The sequence below is a fragment of the Anticarsia gemmatalis genome, chromosome 7 (assembly GCF_050436995.1).
Source record: "Anticarsia gemmatalis isolate Benzon Research Colony breed Stoneville strain chromosome 7, ilAntGemm2 primary, whole genome shotgun sequence".
NCBI lineage: Eukaryota > Metazoa > Arthropoda > Insecta > Lepidoptera > Erebidae > Anticarsia > Anticarsia gemmatalis.
Window position 1 is genome coordinate 5,678,590 of NC_134751.1, and position 22,365 is coordinate 5,700,954.

A 22,365-nucleotide genomic window follows, 5' to 3' on the forward strand; every position below is an offset into this window, starting at 1 on the left:
CGTCTGGCAACACTTGTGTCGAACTTTCTTATTACGTTTCAACAGTTTGAAATTAGCTTTTCCAGTTATATTTATTGCTTCTTTTGAAAATCTATTGAAGTTCCTAACTTCTTGGATTGGCGAGGTGTAGTTTTACATTTTAAAAAAGTTCTAATATCATCATTCATATTCATTGTTAGTGATGCTGTATAATTCAATATAACGTGAGGTTACGCCCACGACAAATGGATGTGCATATTTTCATCGGCTACTGAGAACATAAAATTAAAAAAAATATTGAAGATTTACCATTCAATCACGTTTGTAAATTTATTCCCTTTAAATATTCATAGCGATACGTGCATTTTGTACAAAAAGAGAAATCAGAAACATTATGTCCGCACGCGCCGAGCCCTGCAGGATTGCAACTGTACTGTAACTTATAACACTGTATAATATTTGCAAATGGACGCCCTTCTACGTGTCGAGAATTCGATACGAATACTATACAAATTTATAGTTTATGAACTTCCTTAATACATGTACGGAATTCAAATTTCTTCAGAATTCTCATTCAACTGTGAAAGGTATTCGTTGGTATGTAGAACTCGTATATACTTGTGTATAACCACCCTTATGCTAATGGAAACGATAATATCTACAAGAGTGTAGAGCGTATGTTATACGTATTTACACACGTTTCTGGGTTGATTAAGAGAAGGTTTTCCTTATCGTATTAGGTTACATGCTACGAAATTATTGCTATTAATCAATTATTATGAAATTTAATTTAACTATTACTGAGGTTCGGTTAAAAAAACATTTAATTCGAGTACATATTAAAATGCTACCACAGCAACATCGTACCTGAGTAACACTTTTTTACATTTACCTGAAAAGAAGGAAACTCCTTTAAAAATATATACAACAAACCTCCTTCTTTCCCTCGCAGTAATAATAGCAAGTGAAGCATGTTTGACATTCGAAAATCAAATAATTTCGCTCCAGTAACGGAATGGACGTGACCGAACCGCGGTAAAGGGACCGAGAACCTAAATGTATTAAACATTTCCACAAATTCTTCATTCCTCGACATCGGAAGGTGGCACAAATCGAATAACAGTCGGTCGCTGGCAGTAGATGGGAGCCAGGCGCACATTTCCGCATGCAATATGGCCGCTTTCGATTTCCGGTGCCGTCTCTCCCGTAAACGGTTTACCTCGGATTACATACAACGTTTATTTTAATCAAACCAATGTTCACCTCTTGTGCGGATCATTGGATTAAAACTGTGTCCGTCTGGTTCGCCTCAAACACAATGTGTGTAAATCAAATAAATCGTTCGTGTATCAAAATATATGGTCGCATCTGGAATTTTGCGCGCATCGATACATCAGTCTGATATTGTCGGTTCTTTTGTTTAGGGTCGTGTTATTGCTCTCTAACGGTGAATTTTATGTTCAAGTTAAGCTTTTCAATTGTACAACGGGTTTTATATATTACAACAGCTGAACACTCGATTTCAGCAATAACTGCGCCGCCATAAATAAAATTCGGGAAATATAAACTAGTGCGATTTTAACAAATAAATGCTTTCGTTTTGTTCGGACACGGGCGCGTACCGTGAATGCACCAAATATCTGTACCTGTATTTATTTTAAAACAATAGTCCAGTCATTATAGTAAGTTCACCTCGGAATTCGAGATACCCAGCTGTAAGTCTGTAAATACTTGTATATTGACACCCTAAAAGTTGTCTCAAAACCTACATATGGCAGGGTGTACGCAACTATAAAATTTCAAGGTCCAAAGTCCCAAAAACCGTTTTTTTGAGCTTTTTTTGTAAATATCTCATTTCCTATGGAATTTTTGCATTCGTATTCATTACCAATATTGTACAGTATAAAATTCTCTACAAATTTAGTTTGAAATTTTTTTTTTACGGTGAACCGTTTTCGAGATAGAGGGGGGAGAGCGCGCGGTCACAGGATCATTTCAAGTCAACCGGTGCCTCCGGTCGAAGATGCGCCATATATATTATAGATGATGAACTATCGATAAATCAATGATTATAATAATAAATAAATTTAACCCATTACTGTCCCACTGCTGAGCAAGGGTCTTCTCCCGTAATGAGGGAGGGGTTAGGCCTTGAGTCCACCACGCTGGCCAAGTGCGGGTTGGGGACTTTGCATGCCCTCAATAAATGTATTTAACAAATTTTATTCATGCAAGGTTTCCTCACGATGTTTTCCTTCACCGTTGGAGCATGTGACAATTATTTCTAATACACACATAACTTCGAAAAGTCATTGGTGTCATCATTTTCTTCATAATTATATTAAATCTATATCTTTTCAATAATACTGATTTATTTGTTTTTTTTTCATCATGTAAGAAGTTATTAATATTAATTAGGTTAAAATTCAAATATAGTGCCTATATTTTCATGAAAAATTCTGCAATTACATGGGCAGGTAAGTGTTGATAAGTTAATGAATACTGAATAAAAAGTGGATAGGTTATGAAAAAAATGATAAAAAATAATGTAATAGTTAATAGAAATTGACAAATATTTATTAATCATTGATTTATCGATAGTTCATCATCTATAATATATATGGCGCATCTTCGACCGGAGGCACCGGTTGACTTGAAATGATCCTGTGACCGCGCGCTCTCCCCCCTCTATCTCGAAAACGGTTCACCGTAAAAAAAAAATTTCAAACTAAATTTGTAGAGAATTTTATACTGTACAATATTGGTAATGAATACGAATGCAAAAATTCCATAGGAAATGAGATATTTACAAAAAAAGCTCATAAAACCGGTTTTTGGGACTTTGGACCTTGAAATTTTATAGTTGCGTACACCCTACAATATGTAGGTTTTGAGACAACTTTTAGGGTGTCAATATACAAGTATTTACAGACTTACAGCTGGGTATCTCGAATTCCGAGATTCTTACCTAATTTAAGCTTAATTGACTGCACTACAAGTCGAATTCGTTTGTTTGAACTGAGTTTTCAGTTTGAAATTTAAAACCGAGGGATTTAACTGGCTACAGCTTCGTTTTCTGATTCAAATTGAAGGATATTTTTTAATTTTATTGTATCGGTAGAAAAACCCGTGTCAAACGTTGGTCAAACTAGTAGTAGACACAATTAACTCTAGAGTGTAAAATATACGACGTATTTGCGTCAAACATGCACCTTTCCCGTTTCCATTTTAATCAAGTATTGTCACACGTGAATAAATAAATTAATCGGTACAAACAAGCCATTTAATTATGTACACACAACCAGATGAAAAACCAATTAGATTTGGCGAGCGCCTTCATACACGAATTACCATTCGAAAGCCTATGGAATTAAAGTTGTAATTGAAAATGTATTTTTAGATCAGCACATTGTTTAATGAGTTCTTTGTTTTACAACGAAAGTTTGTATTAAAATAAAATTGCTTTATTTTGTTGATGCCAGAAGCAGATGCTTCAACTGTACGTGTTTCCTTGCATATAAAGTAGTAAATTGTGAATTTTTATAAATTGTTTTATGATTTTCTATGATTGAACCACTTAACTACGAAAATACAAACGTTATAATCATACCAAGTAACGTAATAATCATACCAAATATCAGGAACCGCCGTTTTAACTCGTCATAAACATGTGCATTTCGTTAACAACTTAATTTCTCATTGAAATTCGGAGTCCATATTTCATACAAACCAAATTATTTTACCTACACCCTGTTATCCGGTTCAATTAAAATTTAAATCCCATCATTATTCATTATATTTAAATGCAATATTTATTTTTATCTGTCAACCAATTTGCTGATTACTTTCAACACCCATATTATAATGAAACGGCCGATTCATCATCAATTATTCTAGCATTCTCTCTCTATTCTAGCAAAATATAATGTATGTATCGAAAATTTGCGTTAACAAAATAACAACAACAAATTCAACCTTATCTACAACTTTCATATTTCATACGTAATCTCTGAACCTCACTCGAGCTACTCATCAATCATAAAAACATCGCAGCATCGCGTACAGAGTCTCCTCACGTTACCTGTCATCAATAACGTTCGTATTACATCTACGAGTCAATATTAATATCAATACCGTCTACGACATGATTTAATTTCGTTCAACAAGCGAGGAACAAACACCTTCACTTTTTAGGGTTCCGTGCCTAAAGGATAAAATCGGGACTCTCGTACAAAGACTTTGCTGTCTGTCCGTCTTTCCGTCTGTCACCATACTGTATCATAAACCGTGATAGTTAGATTTTTTTTATAGATAAATAGCACACCTCGGAATCACCCGGACTAAAAGATTATTTTAAACAAAACCCTAGCAAATTATACAATAAATCCTGTCAAGTGAATCGCTCTATCTATTCGTGAAAATTGCATAGTATTTGATCAATCGATTTTGATTTAGGTATTACGAACAAAGACAAACGCAGTTTTTTTAATATGTGGTAGTGATACGGAACCTTTCCTGCAGGATTCTGACGCACTTAGCCGATTTATATTTGACGTATCTAAAAATAAAACGGAATTTGAAGTAGTGGGAATGTGAACGGTATTAAGGTTGTAAATCCCTTTCTTTTATGTGAGTGTAGAGACTATTTGAGTTTGGATATCTCGTCACAAGGACCACCTATGTAAATCATGTTCAATGTTTTCTTGTACCGTTTCAGTGTTCTACGAATTGTTTTGGCCGATAACATCTATTTATATTCTTGTTTTGCGTAACTTTTTGTTGTTTCTTGTGCTGTCTCATACTTTTAGATACTTCGGTGATCAGAGCGTTACGAATAATAGGCCAAAAACGTCTTCATTTTGCTTTAAAGCATCCTAATTCGTATGTCTCTTGAAACGCAAATTGGCGAATGCATTCGTTTTGGATATGCTTTCATTACTGGTAATTACATTATACAAAAGTTTTTTTACAACAATGCAAATATTACGTGAAAATATAAACTAAATCCTAATTTATGAATCATTTAACACATTAATGACAATTTCCAAAGCAAACTCGGCAGGATTATCTCAAGTTTATCCCATTTAACACAGGAATATTCATGACTGATTGCCTGAAGTACCAGGATCGAAGCGAAGTGGAGGAGGTAATTTCCGAACCCAGTTACGTCGGCGACGTCTCGTATCGGAAAATCGCCAGCCGCATTAAAACGTCCACAGGTTTTTATTGGATCAATCGATACCTTATCTTAAAGACGTACTTAAGATTTTCTCTGTATATACTGAATTTTATTACTTGCTTTAACCAGATAATGCGTGTACGGGTCGTATCTACTAAGCCCGCATCATACCCTTTTATGGGACCTAAACGGTCTCTTTAGAGCTTAACAAAGGTCGGCTAGGGATAGCGGGCGTCTGACAGCTTATAAAGATATTTCTTAGAATACAAGTACGATGCTTCTTAATCAGTAGCGGGATTTTCTACAGCCAATACCTACTAGCAAAAAATGTACATTTAATGTTGATCTTACAGAATGCACAAAAAAGCTTAATCTTTCACTATAATCAGTCGGTTGTCAATAATAGATAGTACTAAACAATAACTACAGTACAGTACTAGTATACTAAAATCTTCAGTATAGTAGCGTGTTGTTTATAGCCGCTACGAATGTGGAGTTTTAAAAAAAATGAAAAATTCTTACAGTACTCGTTAGGGCCGCTGATTAGTTTTTACATAATACAAAAATTGTCGATAGTCAGCTGGTTATCGATAGTCGATAGTAGTAATACATTGCGGTACAGATCTTTCTTTTAAGTATTAAAAGCCCTATTATTCTTTATAAGGTGTTTGTTTTTAACTCGAGGTAGAATTTCCCAGGTGAATGTTCGGAGCTATCCTCTAGGCTCTAGGCGCCATCAATCTTGTTCCTTTTGTTAGAGACATACGATCTCCGCTAAAGTGCTTTCTTTCTTAGCTGTGGTCGACCTTTGATTGTAGGAAAGTTCACGTTAAGAAAATATATCAGTATTTTTGAAGACAGGTACCTTCATCAATTATTATTATCTTAAAATATACACTTAACTACTATAGCTTTTTGGGAAAATATTTGCGTTAGTAAAATGTATGCAGATTCTTACTTTAAGTAGGTATATATTTTCTGCTCTTATAGAGATCAGGGCAGAACAGATATAGTAAACAGACAATAAACTAACATTACGTTTTATAAAAAATAAGATTCAGTATAAGGGTCAGTCTGGTCAAAATCAAAATTTAAGTAATTACAAGCTTTTATATACAGCAATTGTTCCAACACAAATTACTATAATTCCTCGTATACAGGCCGAAATCTTTCAAAAGTATCTGTGCAAGTTTACACTGAACTGTTGTTATTGAGAGACAATGTAAATCATCTGCTTAGAGCAGAAGCCGGGCGGCGTCCTTAAACTTTCACCGTCGTTAAAATTTCGACGCCAACCCCACACCTCGAGGTATAGGCACCTCCATACCTAATATATTAAAACAAAGGTAGGTCAAGTCATAAGGGATTAGCGATTCACAGATATTTTATTGAAATCTCGAATATACCATATACATTTGCATGTACATGCAAAGCATATTAAAGAGAGTCAAACATAATAAGTCTTTAAAGATTATTTACCGAAAAAAGCAACTAAGTGTTTAAAAAGTACATTACCGGAAAGCATTCCTGAGTTTCCACATTTATGTCTAAATCATTTTCAAACAGGGTTTATAATCAATCTATACTTATTGAATAAAAGTTAAAATGGGTTCTCCAACTTTCACATGAAAACGCCATAACCAAGTTAGATACAATTCTACAGAGTGGTAGATGGCATCCTGGGAAAGGTTTTAGATCCGCGGAACTAAGCTAACAAACTAAAATATTTAAGATTTCTTACGTTTGTCGCTACCACCTCTGCCTTGTTCTTCGTATACAAGAGAGTAGCTACATAGTATCGTAGTAAACACATAGGGTACTACACGTCACAACGGCGGCAAAGTACTATAATTGTTTGCTACAACAAAGACTATACGATTAAGATCACAAACTCAATAAAAGTCTAACTTTATTAATGAAGTACGTGCTACGTTCTTAATGAAATATGAGAGCTTGAGATAAAGTTGTAAGTATGTTTATGACTTTCATTGTTAGTTTAGCCTGTGTTACATTTGTAGTTCGCGTTACTTTAATATTAGGTCGGAGGAAGTCTTTCGCATTATAGTATGTATGAACTTGTAATAAAATCTCTTTGGCTTTAAAAATCACAAGTGAGTACGCGGTTCATTAGGTTTCTTTCAGTGAGCTCGTGAGGTACCCAAATATCAAGCTTTTTTTTTGTATATAAATAAATAAATAAATACTTATAATGCGAAAAAACTTTTTGCCCGACCTTATATGTTACTTAGGTATAGGCATTATTACAACAACGCATTTGTACAACTATCCATCGTATTATATAACATTACTGGACATGGGTCCCCTTATGGATTGGGAGGCTTTTCGTTTACCATAATAACTTAGTGCAGGTCATGTAAAATTATATGATTGAATATAAAATGCACATAATTACAGGTTAAACATAGACTACAACACTCCACACACTACACTCTCTTATTTTAAGATAAGATGTAAAAAATATCTTTCTTTTCATCCACAATCATATATTTTTATATCTTCAAAGGTAAATTGTGATAGCAAAAAAAATATTCGTAGCAAAAAAAAACGTTCTGTATTTTTGTGTGAATACTTTCACTGTCCGTCAGTCAATGCTTCACAATCTATCATTTATTTTTACCATAAAAACTAAAAAATACTGTGCCCGGCTGAAGCGGTTTTTTTCGCAAAAGCTGACGATCGAACGCAGCCGTGATTTAATAAAGCGTGTGTTTTTCCTGTTGTGCAAAGGAAAAACATTTTTGAGAGGTTAAACAATATTCTCTTTTAAACATAATCAGTTGCTAAATTACAAAATTGCTTGCGAAATAATTTAAAATTGCGTAATACTTATTAATGATAGAATGCACAAATATGTACGTAGGTGTACAAACTGGTTCCTATACTCAACAATGTATTGCAACAATGGAGCGTTATAAAATAACAATAGCCCTAATATCGCTTCACAAACCACTAAGTTTGAAACATAAATGAAACAGAACAACGCTATCTAAAATCTCGCTAATCTTTGAGCGCCTGTTACAAACGCTGTTAGCTAGATGTTTGTACACAATGTATACTATTACTTTCACACTACATAGTGTTATAAACGTCACTAATGTATTAAAGTATATTGTGCTCTATGTGGTGGAGATTTGGTATAGATTCGATTGGCGGGTTTGATGTGCTTATATCGTATAGGTTTCATAGTTATGGTATCGTAGCGTTCGCTTTCGTTGGCAAGTTGCCGCCCGCCCTGTGATCAATGGAAGTCTGTACTACCAGACTACTTTCACGCTGAACGTAATTTTGGAATGCTTTTTGCTTTTAAAGGTTAACGTAATCCGGCTTAGTTCATTAAGTAAATTGTTTGTAGTAAATTCTTTTGACGAGTCAGTGTAGCGGCACTTTACGGCACTTACTTGAGGATTTATAAACAGTTTCGGATTATTGTTGGTGTGAAGTAAAGTTAGTGGGGTGAACAACTCTACGAGCATGTCGCTTGATTTACGACTGTTTCTTCTCCCTCAACGAACACAATTTAAGACACACGTCCTGTATGAGAACGTTGGTTGCTATTCACTGTAAAATTTATTGTGCCGGCTAGAATTATTGTATTATTGTATAGGCAGCCTAAGAAAAAAGCTATTAATTAAACACTTTTCAATCGCACAACTTTCTTCCTTTACATCGACCAACTCGATACAGTTCTACACAACCAAGTTAAATGTCAGAAACAAAAAAGGGTGAATATATGGCACTCCCTTCTCCCAAGGGAAAGAAGGGTTATTAGTTCACGTAACTTGTACACACCGAAATACCAACGTTCATTTATTTTAAATATACAAAACTCACAATACGTGGTGTAAAATATACATTACGAAAGGCGGAAAAAGAAACTAAATAAAATGTCGACACGAGTACGTCTGGGTGTCTCTTGTTCTCACGTGTAAAAAAACCCAACGAGCAAGCATTTCACACATCTCCCGGCGACTTTTTTTCCCAGTTTCCAATGCACCCTGTGTCTTGTTTATTTCGAAGACGACACAAAGACACTGTTTTTAGTTTGTACGCTGAAAGAAACCGCAGATAAAAGAGTATGTTATCATTCTGTTTGTCTGATTACGGAGTGGGTAGAGTAGCTGTTAAAATACTCTTAGTACTAAAATCTGTCGATCAATACTTATGGCTTGCTCTCGTCGACACGGTAAGATGATCAATTATCGCTGGCTATAATCCCCAGGTTAAGCCTTATTTGCAGTGTAATAATTAAGCAAGAAAATATAAATTTTGTTACTCTCTTTATTCTTTACTACTTCATTTAACTACCACCTCAATTATAGTATTCAAGAACACCTAAATACAGCATGCAGTTAGAGCAAATAAAAGTCATATCATTTGTGACTATTGTCAGAGAGTCAGAGAGATACTGACACATTCGAGGGATAGTCTTAACGCTTCGACACCTTAACGTAACGTAAATCTTCCACACAGCAACAGTTAATTTACATCGTTTTAATTTCATAACCAGTAACATGTAAAGCCGCATATAACATGTAAAGGCTTCCACATTAATCCCATAGTCCCCTAAGGTGAGCCGATAGCGCGACGGTTACTCTATAAACACAATTACAACAACATTAGTTTTGTTTACCATTAATATTTCACTTGCGTGCCTCCGAGTGCTTACATGTTTGTTTATTATTACACGTTATCTAATAGCTTTAACGAATATTTGGGAACTGTAAGCTAGTGGCGTTTTAAAAACGATATTTGGCTAAAGTGGTGTTAAGAAATAATACTGTTACTAATATGATTGACTTATTTCGTCCGTCAAAATTCCGACGTCCGACATTACCGAGTATCTATTATTTAAATAAAACATAAAATTATGTACAAAACGCATTCGGAGTATCAAAATCCCACTAACATAAAAAATAATATCAATTTTGTATGTTATATAAGTTGATTTTATATTTGAAAAAAATGTATAATACTAGCAGTAATTTCGGTAAGTGAGATCTCAAAAAGAGAAGAAAATGACATGTAGTTAACTCTACAACCGGACAACCGTACGTTTATACAGTCTTACCTACTACATTTCAAAGTTACCGACAAACTTCGTCAGCAAAAAAGCAAGGAAGTTTTACAAGAAAATGTATAAAGATGAAGTTTAAATTTCTTTTTAATATCAGGTAAGACGTTCCTATGCTATGAATATTAATATTTGAAAGGGCTTTTCTGAAGGCTCCATGCAAACTCTCTGAAGCTCGAAGCCTTTTAGCATCCCACTTAAGGTCTTAAAGAACCCAATTAAATATAAAACGCTTATAAAGGAAGCTCCTGTAAGAGGAAAATTTTTGGTTTTCGATGGAAATTTGAAGCCGCTTCAAAATATGTGCTGGCCACCGTTTTTTTGGATTAATCGATATTTTCATCTCTTATAATTGACGGGGAAAATATTTAGTTTAAAATTTGTTAAACATTTTTCGCAGGTATATTATTTTTTCATATCAAAGTCTTGTAGCATAAAAACACATCCTTAAAATTTACTAAGCTTAGGGTAAATAATTTCAACGTTTTAGTTAACTCATTCTATTTGTCGACAGTTAAGAAGGGACTCGTGTTAGTTATTATAGATCATACACCAATGTTATAATAAAAAGGGCTTTATTTATTGATTTTCATTGCAGGGATCAAAAATTTATTTATTTGATATCCATCGTAAAATAGTCTATTTATGATGGCTGAGATGGTATAAGATACTTAAAGCAAGAAAACTTGTATGAGCATAGTTGTACAAGTTCTTATAGCACATACCTGAAACTTTTATCAGACCATTTGGGCAGTGGACAGACGAACCAACAACCAACTACTCCAATAACTTTCCTATATTATTTCGATTGCTAACATCTACCCGGTCTCTTTTCCTCAATATACGTAATCCCCTAGGAGAGAATAGGATCAATACATCGACAAAGCTTTATTTGATATTTGAACCAGGCATTCGTTTTCAAGATCAACCAGAAATAAACTTCTGAAAGGGTTACTCAACTACACTTTTAGGAAACACGAGATAATAAATAAATAAGGTTAAATTTGCATATGTATTTTAAACAAAAATTTCATTATCACACACGCTCGCGTGTCCCACTCACATACAATTGCATTTTAAAATTAATCGCTGGCCACCCCTGTCAACGGCAGGAGGTCAACGACCCCGGGTATTTAGGACGAACAATGTTTATAAAGTTAAAGGAATATATAGCAGGAAGTGGGGCGAGGGGCTGTCCAAAGCGGCTTAGCTCTATTCAACAGTTTTCAAATGATTACGAGTCGTGTTTGTCCCGTTGAAGTAGTTTTACAATCGTTTGTTACTTGACAAGTTTAGTGTTAATGTTCGCGTGACGGAACTAGGTGTCAGTGATGAAGGGTTAACACCTTGTAATGCACTGCGGTAGAATGGTAAAACACTGGATACGAGAGTTTCACATTGTTGGGGTTCCATACATTTCAGCGCTGTAGGGTGCAACCCTAGTGTTTGTCCGTCAGTAGAGTATCATTGACCGTCCTTGTACTCAGAAAGTTAAATACGGATTTAACAATTGAAGTTTCGCACTTTTGAAGGGTCCTCTCAGCATCTAAAGTTAAAGTCCGATTCGTATAAGGCAATGTAGTTCTAGCTTCCCCAGATCCTAAATAAAATTTGAAACGCATTAATATCTAGGGAGCAGCATATAAACACAATTTTGTGATTTTATAATAATTTTAGATTTCAGACAAAAGTAGGTTTAAAAAGTTTTTATAAAAACACATTTTTGCGGAACCCTCTACTGCAAAATAAACGTTTTTAAACTCATTTCAGTTTCGCGTGCAAATAAATACTAGTTAGATGTTACGTTTCACTGACCTTTCTAAATACTATAATTTGTAAAGCAAAGTTTATCGTTCACAGGTTAATTCAAAGGGATGATTACTAAGAAGGGAGGCGTCTCATGTCTGTTCGTCATGTATGTCACGTCGTTATATTGAATAACAAGCTAACCTTATGAGAAAACAATGGATTGTCTTTAGATGTACTCTTATAATGGATACGTGTTGTTTGGCTAATGGATAAAGAACTAGCTATAGAAGATATAATAATATTATATTTACAAATAGATATTTATGAGTAAATATGTAAGTGAGATCAGGTTACTCGTGTACCAAGTTAGTAGGAGTGACATACGCCGAGATCCACTTTTAAATCTAGGTGTATACGATATTAGATAAATTAGAATTTCGGGGTAACTACAATTCTAGATCGTCAAACGGTATATCATAATAATATAATCTGTATTCATACATATAGGAATCAATCACATTAATTTGGTACAATATTGGAATTGGAGTCGCGTCGTCACTTTTTTGGTCATTCCCACAAACGCTTTTGATTTGAACTAATCTTTATTACTTGCTCTCCCAGTTTAAAACTCTAGCATATAATATTCCAATATTATATCATCAAGTCTATCTAACTCTCTATAATTATAATTATTAATCATCATCATTCCCAATAAAATATTCTTTAAAACAAAACACACCATCACATGTGGGTAACACATTATTCATAACCTCTGCGGCCTAACTCGAATACCAGTGATAAGATTGGTTTAGCCTTTAGCCATGCACGTTTATCGGGGTTACTGTTGAACCCGTGACCTTTTGAACCCTACTCTCTGTTCTATTGTATTAAGTTCGTTTCACTTCTGTATGGTGCGTATTATAAAACTGTGGTTGTGTTTTGTCGCTTTAAAATTAGGGTTAAGGATGAAAGTTACCTATAACCTTATTTATACCTTGAAATGTAAGGTTTCGTAAAGAGATTTAATCATGTCTTTTTTGCCTTTTTTCACCATTATAATGTGTATTTTGCACGCTCGCGTTGCTTAGTTTCCCCAGGCCAATTTTCTTAGAGTAATTATTCTGCTTCAAAATCAGACCAAAACGTTAAGGTAAGTAAGAACTTATACCTTTGCAACATCGCTTACCCTTTTGAAATCGTTTTCTTAATAGAAGATTACCCCCTTTGTTTTATTAAAATAAATAGTTAAAAAGTAAAATAATGTATTAAAATTGTTATCGCAAATTGCTAGTTGATTGCCAATTGATCGTAGGTACGTAATTATTCGCAGTTGAACGGAGACTCCCTATAATCCAGTTTAAACGTTTAGAGGGGACGCTAATCATTTAGTTCGAACAATTTAATTGACAAATTGATAAGTGCAGTATCAATGACACGATGAGTGGTTTGTTTCAAATAATTTGCATTGTTATAATAATGGTATAAGCGTTTCCTTTTTGTAGTCTAAAAGTAATTCCCTGAAACGACGAAAACTAAAGCAAAAGTTTTAGAGGCTACTTTCTAAAGATAAAGGTTTGCGTTTTACTTTTGGAACGAATAAAAAAAATATGTTTTCACGCAATATTTTAACTTAGTTACCTCAGTTTACCTTCAGTTCTGTCAGATTAAACATATAATATGGACTAGTAATAAAAATAAAATAAAAAGATAGATAATATTCATGTCAATAATCACCCCGAGTCCACAACTCGAAAAACTGTTATTACAACTCATATAACTAACAATTTATTCTTACCATTTACGATCCAAATTACAAAACCGTAAATGTCATGTTCAGTACTACTACTTAGCAAGTATAGCTACCAAATGTAATAGCATTTAACCAGAACAACATAAGCCCAGTGCGTACACGGACTCGGACAAGCGCGTGTACATCGTGAACACGAAACATGGTAGATAGAATACACGCAATAACAAGGAAATTATTTAATTACTACATTGTAGTTGCTTTATTTATACAATTTTATATACTTACTTGAGTTAATTTTATTTTAACCTATGGAACTGATATATAGGGCTGACTGCTAATCAATTGTCTAGTCTCTATAACTAGTGAATCTTCGATTTCACTTTAATCAATATTGTATAAAACTCTTCAGTTACTGACCCCCGGTTTCTGAGGTACATTTAGCGGTAGTTTATCTATTCAATAGCGTTTAAACTCATATAAAAACAACGCTATCGAATAGATAAACTACCGTTAAAAGTACTCCGAAACCGGGAGTGAGCGAGTGACTGACTGTTAGACAACGCACGGCCGAAACGATTGATCGCAGAAAGTTGAAATTTGGTCTGAAGATTCCTAGGTAAGGAAGTGTAAAGAAGCACTAAGTGATTAGGAATCCGACTATTATTGTTAGTCAACGAAATCGACAACGAGATATGCAATTGCTTCAATGTCGTGTTTGTCAAATATCGAACTAACCATCGAAATCCGAGAAAATACTTACACAAAAACAATTCTTCAACAGGAATTTTCAAACAGACACCCGTTTCCTTAAAGGAACACGAATAACAAATTCTTCGCAACTGGTTAACTTGCTCCCACTTTGCATAGTTTTACAAAACTTTGGCACCACACCGTGCTGTGAAGAACCCTCCTGTGTGCTTAATAAAACCTCGTTTTAGTGGAAAACTGTAGAGTTTTCCACTAAAACGAGTCCTGGCTGCAAATATTATCTCAAATTATTCTTATTTTATTACTATCTGTCATGTGCAGCGTCGCTCGCGTAATTCTGATTTTTTCTTACCTATTTTAAATATGCGAAAGTTTGGCTTTTGATGTTTAGACGCCAAAATTACTGAACAAATTTTGATGAAATTTAGTACACAGATAAATCATAATCTAGATGAACACATAGAATAACTACTGTTTACTCCAGAAACTCTTTTCGCGAGGACGAAGTTACGGGTAGAACGTAGCTACAGATAATTTTTAGTATCTACTTGTTTTAAATTCCCACTTATAACAGAATCGGATGCAACTTCCTCAGGTTAGCGGACACACGTTTTTTAACAGCTGTATATAATGTCGGAGGTATATAAAGGTTACCTTCACGGTTATAATAGTGGTTGGTTAACAACTCGTTGAAAAGTCAATTGCCGGACTCCAACAAACGCGCTGTTCGAATTACACACGCAGTTTTAACCCAACTATGTTTGTGGTTTCAAATATTTGTGAAACTGCTGTATGTTTTTAGGCTTTATTCAGTACTAGCTGACCCGCGCAACTTCGCTTGCGTCACATAAGAGAGAATAGGTCAGAATTTTCCTCGTTTTTGTAACACTTTTTTACTGTTACTCTGCTCCTATTGGTCGTAGCGTGATGATATAAAATATGCTTTATTTTTCACGAAAAATATTCTTAAAATTATTTATATCTCTTAATATAACGAAGTCGCGCTAAGGCATATCCACCATTAAAACAGTTGCCATGACAACGGAATTTTGTTAATTTAATGTCATTACAATATTGATTATTCGCGACTTCGTTCGCCACCTGAATTTTCCCGGAAAATGCGTCATTTTCCCGGAGTAAAAAGTAGCCTATGTCCTTTCTCGGGTATCAAAGTATCTCCATACCAAATTTCATGCAAATTGGTTCAGTAGTTTAGGCGTGATTGAGTATCAGACAGACAAACAGACAGACAGACAGAGTTACTTTCGCATTTATAATATTAGTATGGATTACAGTTGCTAACGATACTTGAGTAAGAAGAATAACGAAAATCTATTTATTTTTAGAATCTTTTTTTTAGTTCTCAGTTTATCCTAAATCACTTTAATTCGTACTACTCGATTTAAATTTAATTATAAGAAAAATGCCTTTCAAAAAACACGCTTAAGATATTAATGTAGTTATTTATGCTACTAATAACACCACAGTAAAATAAAAATGCCATCAAAAACATTCTGTAAAAACCTCAAGTCTCGCCGTAAAAAGTTGTGAGATCTATATAATACCAAGTCGATTAATCTATTTAGTCTCTACTTAAAGGACCTTCTGTCTTAAGTTATTACGTATGTTATTATCATGCCAATTTAAAAAAAATACCTCTAAAACAAATAGACCGACCTGGCCATCGCATGATTTGATTATTAGTATGTATCACACTACACAGCACGACGAGAAGTTAATGCTCCTGAAATGTTAAAATGGCGAATTTGTGTTTTCTTGCGATGACCAAGTCGATCTATTTGTTTTAAAGGTATTTTTTTTTTTAAATTGGCATGATAATAACATACGTAATAACTTAAGACAGAAGGTCCTTTAAGTAGAGACTAAATAGATTAATCGACTTGGTATTATATAGATCTCACAACTTTTTACGGCGAGACTTGAGGTTTTTACAGAATGTTTTTGATGGCATCTCACTTCTTTTTGTAGAGCGAATAGAGCAAATATAAGTCCAATTTGTATGGAAAGCCGTATTTTTTTCATAATTCAACATATTTTCCTATGGGAATGTTGTTCAGTTTCATGGGCTAAACACCCTTACCCACCCTATACCCCCTCCCGTTATGTCTCATATAGTAGATACATATTTACACCTATTTATTTTATTTTCTACAGAAATAATAATTTAATTCATTAACTGCAAATGTAACCTTGTAATCTTATACATTTATATGGGATTACAAAGTTATTGTTGCAGTTAGTGTATTTAGAAAACTTGACCGAAATTAGAAAATATTGAATTTTTCCCATGATTAAGACACTAAACCCTATTTGTATTCTAAATTTTAAGCTTCTAAGTCTGCTAGAAGTACCTTAGACTTTTGATGATCGGTGAGTCAGTGAGTCAGTGAATCAGTGAGTGACAAAATTCAAAATTTTACCAAGTTGTCATTCTTAAACTACTGGTTCAAATTGACTGAAATTTTAAATATACCGTGTTTATACAATGACTGATTAGTTGCTGAAAATCCAGGCTTCTTGTTTTATCCACTACGAAATTATAGGGGTGTCAAAAATAGCCCGAATTGCTTCGAGAAAAGGATGTTACGGCCGTGCCGCTTTTTTTTTGCTCGACTTGCGGGGGCACTTCCGTGCCCCCAGATATACAATTTTAGGCAAATTCAGTGCTGAAATTGTTCTTAAAACTAACTCGAAATTAAGGTCCGCCAGGTAATTTTGTTTCGTAAATAAAACAAAAGTGAAATAGCTGACTCAGTTATTTGTTCAACAACATGTGGAAAGCAGGGCAGAGAGTAGTTTGTGGAGCAAATACTGACTGAAACTGTTTCATACCTCCGCAAATATTACCGCCTACTTAGTTATTGTACCTCACAACAACTCGCTGAAAATTTAAGTGGATAGAACACACTGTACCTATCTTTTTCCATAAATTTACTGCAAGTAATAGCTTTGGTCGCAATTTAAACGACTTATTTTGTTAGATTACCAGCCTTAAATGAAACACTTTTAAATTCATTGTAAAAAAAAATCCGGTTACCTATAATATCACTACACTCTACATTAATAATCGCAATATTTAGGTACTGTGAGTTCCGATAGCATTTAATTTAACGATTTGAAACTCTTGCGACTTGTACACATAATATTATAAACGCGATTGATTGGACAAATTAATAAAGCATTCAATTTCCTCACATTGAACAAGAACCTAAACTTCCTTTCAACCTTACCTTTCTTGAGGCGGCGGCTCCGGCGGAGGCGTGGCCTCATCACCACAGTTCACCATCGACTCCGTAATCTTCATATTGTATCCAAAAAACAATTAAATCACTTCAATTTCCTTCCCTAAATTCATTTTCTAACGGTCACTACTACAAAGACTGTTATTTCACTCAATGTTAGAAAGGACACGCAAATTCGTCGCAAGCGCCGTACAGACACTGAGTTAACCGACGGGAACCCGGAGGATTAACTGATCTAACTCGATGATACTCGCCTGGATTGCAGCAATTTCGTACTGCCATTATTGCAGGCATGAGGGCAGGACCGCCTCTCCAGCGAAATTAGTAAATAGACACTTGATGGAACCAAATGGGCAGTGTCTGTTCGTACAGGACAATTTAGACGTCACATGTTATGGAAATGTTTGGGGAGTGAGCTAGCATTGTCGCTATGGAGCAAATACAGGGAAAATAGTATTTAAATAAACACAATATATAGTAATTTTAAGATTGCGATTGCATCTCTGTGTAAATTGCACTGAACGTGAATGGCTAAAGTTACATCCGTCCGTATGTTTATCTCGAAATAGATCATAGTTATAACTACATTGATATATGTGTCTTATCAACTACAGTTCCCTATAGTTAAACTGCCTGCTGGGTTATTGCTTCGACAAAGGGTCAAACGTGAACATTATATTTGTCACATAAAGACTGATTTATTGTTTATAACCATGTATGATGCAAGATAAGAACATAGTACCTAGACAAAACGTGATGTGATAAAGTCATTATGTCTACATACATTCAACTATCAATACAAAATCCATGGTTTTGACGCCAGTTAGCTTCAATACGTTATTGGCATAATTTTGGTTTCAAAGGGAGGATTTCGCGGACCACGGTAGACCAAAGCTAGCAGCGAAGATAATAATATGTGCTGCGACAGCAAATGGCTTTATTCTACAGCATTAATTTGAATGAGCCAAAGCCTGACGACTGCAAGTGTATTCCACCGCAGCCACTGCACCGGCGGAATCCTAGCTTAAAGAACTGACAGACTGGCAGTATTCTGGTTAAAAGATATTCATAATGTCTACCTAGCGATAGACGGAGATAGGCATTGATTCTATACACTGTCTCTTCCTAACAACTATAAGACCTTCCGATTAATTAAAATCCCACGCAAAGTCAGCAAACACGTATGTAAATACCAAACCGACTCAAAGATGTATTTCAGGATCGTATTTTGCATTTAAATTAAAATTATTCGTGTGTATTTCATAGTCTTAAGTCCTTTGACTTGTAAATATGTATACGCAGTCATTAGAAGTATTTTAAATTAATTCCCAGTACTTTATGGATACCGTTTAATATCCCGTTGGAAGTGATAGAAGAGTGAGTTTGTTTGCTAAAAACTCGAAATTACGTAAAAGTTTCGATGTGACGAAGCTTTTGTGTAAACAAAAAGGTACACGACAAACAAACTTAGTACGTCATTTTGGTTTCTACACTACCTACACATTAAAATATGTAAGTATAGGTGTTTTAAACAAATACTTTAAAGATAAATTTCTGAATCTATCATACCAATCTCCAATTTTGTCGCAAGTGGTTACAAAAATAGTGACTCGCATGAAATTGTGGTTAGAATAAAGTAGCACAGTAAATTCAACTAAAGTCTCTAAAGAAATCCCCTAAGGAAACGTAACGTAAGAAATCTTGTGTTCTACTTTATTCCAGGAAGGCGTGGGAGCCACTTGGAAAAAATACGAGTTCCTATATAACTTGTGCAACTGGAACTTGCAATTGCAATTCCCATGTCCTGTTTATAACTAGATTATTTAATACTTACGAAAAGAAAATGAGATTGAAAGAAAGAAATTGTAACAGCTAAAAGTACTTTTGTCTTCTTTCTATTTGTATAAGTAGTATAAGTATTTTTTTTTGCCATATGACTCACATTGCCTTACTTTAGCCAAAGCCTTACTACACTCATGCATGCTTAGCATATTGAATCTTGTCTCGACCAGAAGTCAAGCTGCGTGTAGTACAACTGATGCTGATATTTACTTACAACTAAAACACAAAGACTTACCCAGATCAAAGATCTAACCTGAATAAGAAGAACCTTATAAGTCGTGCAATCAAATGCAACCCAAAAATATTTATCAATAGCGCGATTTTCTACCATTTTCGAGAAGTGGCAACCGGCTAGCTATCGAGATTTTTTTATGAAAAATTGATTAGCGCCTTTAACGGGCACTAAAGGAACTATTTCTGTAGTACATTTTAAATGTAAAACTCTCAAAACTCTACAGTACAGTAGAGAAAAGCCCGATTCTCTACTGCCATCGAGTATCCGGTTAGCTATCGAAAAAAATTATAAGAAAATGTGATCGGCGCCTCTAGCGGACGTTGTAGTAACTATTTTGGCCGCACGTTTTAAATGTCAAACTTTCGATACTCCATGGTTGAAATTGTACAGAATCGCGCTACCGCGCTACTGTGACTCGTTTTATAAAATTGATAGGTCCCACGGTTGTCAAGTTGTCAAGCGAAATGTCACATGTTGAAATCACGCGGAGTCGATCGAAGGCCAGTGGGGGAGGCTAGAGGGAAGTGCCAGAGGATGTGGTTGATTGCGCCGGAGACAGCACAATCTGCGGCGTTCTGCGCGCATCTACGTATGCAGTCAAGGGCCGTATGGTTATGCTAAGTTTGATACTACTATTAATAGATGCAATGGTACGATATGTTTCAGTATCAGCTTACCGAGAATCATTGCGGTAAAAGATGTCTCGAGATTAAGCTTGTTTTGTCCCCACTCAGTTTTACCATGGCTTACAATATTTAAACTATCATGTGTGATAGATTGACGTAAAAAAAATATATTTATGCATTAATTCAGATCGCGTCATAAATTGTAGGTACTTACTGGATTTTTGTAACTAATTGGAACACTCAAAAAACATTTATTGTATTGTATATTTTAAATGTATATTGTATATTTTAAATGAGTAGTACTAGTTTTGTTATTTCATAAGGCTATACCTTATGAAATAACAAAACATACTCACACTTATGCATATATTCCAGGTCATTGTCATAAATGTTCTAGGAAACCATTAATATTCTCTTGATGATTGGTGCATAATAAATCATCATCTTAACTTCCTCCACCAAATTGCAATATTAGTCTTCTACACCCACGAAAATCATTATCACATTGGAACTAAAACCCCGTCACTGAACTGACATTGAACGTAAAATACTACGACTCCACCTACTCTTTCCTTTATCCTTATTATGTATTACATTATATTACAAAAATAGACTACCAACTGCTTATTTTTACGTATATATTAATGTACAAAGTACGGAATGAACACCTACATACAACAATATTAATAACGTACATGAATATCAAATCGGAAATCTCTATGAAAAGTTATTTTGGGAATGAGAAAATTACATATTTTTAGAGGAATATTACGGCTCATTTTATCTTTATTATGAGCAAAAATAAATAAGAGTATGTTGTAACAAGTTATTGAAAAGACTGCAGTGATCGAAAACACTAAACAGTAATAACCATAGCATTCATTATAATCATAATAATATTTTTCTTTATTTTCGCCTGGCATAAAAGGTCTGTCAGGCCAGTCAACATGCAACCTGCGACGAAACGACAATCATTCGTAGATAAAATGCGTGTTCGCGTTATTTTCCATATTTATACCTCATAATAAACCAAACTTTCATGTTAACAGGAGAACACAGTTTGCTTTTTAGCTTTTATTTCAGAGAGCTAGACACATATTTCTATTTGTCTGTCGTATAAAATTCAAGAGAGCGATAATAAAGTGAGATATGTTATAGGAGCACAAATCTTATTCATACGACAGGACAACAGTCGCAGATGCCCGTCTTCCCCGTGGCGTTACCACACGGTTATGGAGCCCTATTCTGAATTATTTACTCACGCAACGCAGACTGAATACTCACTAGTTTTAGTCGTTTTACTATAGACTTTTGACGAGGGGTTTTGGTTGATTTGGCAGGGAGGTAGCGGGAAACTGTGTAAATATTCTATGATTTCGGTGGTAACTGTATCGAACTGGTGGTCAAATCATCCATATTCAATAGTCTAACTGTTTCTGTGCAGGTGTTTTCAAATTTGTAGTGGTGTTTGTTAACTCTGTTGATTTAAAGCTTAATTTTTCGATAGTAAAGCTAAGTAATTAAATTAATTGCTTGAATATGGTATACATAACAATAGAATACTACAGTTAGGCCATTGTCGTGATCGATAGCTTAGGTGATCGTTGCTACCTTTTAAAAAACTTATCCATTTTCATTGAAGACCTGTCTCATCACTTCCAGATAAGCTCTATCCCTAAATCATGTCAATAAAAGTAAATTATTTGTGTTACAAAAATAGTGACTGCAACAAAAATACCATGTTGTCGTACTGTCTAAGTATGTAATTAAAGCATAAAAGAAACTCATAGACCCGGAAAATTGTCTCAGGAGCAAATAACAATATAAAAATTTTACGATGTTGGTAGCTTTTATGTACGCCCCTACTCTCAAGTTTCTTTGATACGACAGAAAACTCTTTGCCGTATTATTAGGTACGAATATCACATTACTTTTACTAAAG

General features: G+C 34.6%; 1 protein-coding gene across 4 annotated transcripts in view; it reads right to left on the minus strand.

Moving 5' to 3' along the window:
* The window catches only part of OtopLc (proton channel otopetrin-like c), an 83,364-nt gene that overhangs the window by 37,560 nt on the left and 23,439 nt on the right, over positions 1–22,365 (minus strand). Inside the window, exon 1 of one of the 4 annotated variants that reach the window (XM_076116628.1) lies at positions 17,709–17,964. The exons of the other annotated variants lie outside the window; for them this stretch is intronic. Within the exon in view, the coding sequence (XP_075972743.1) occupies positions 17,709–17,782 (74 nt within the window). The 5' untranslated portion in view covers positions 17,783–17,964. Of the gene's footprint in view, positions 1–17,708; positions 17,965–22,365 lie in introns of those variants that run through there. 4 annotated transcript variants of the gene reach the window in all.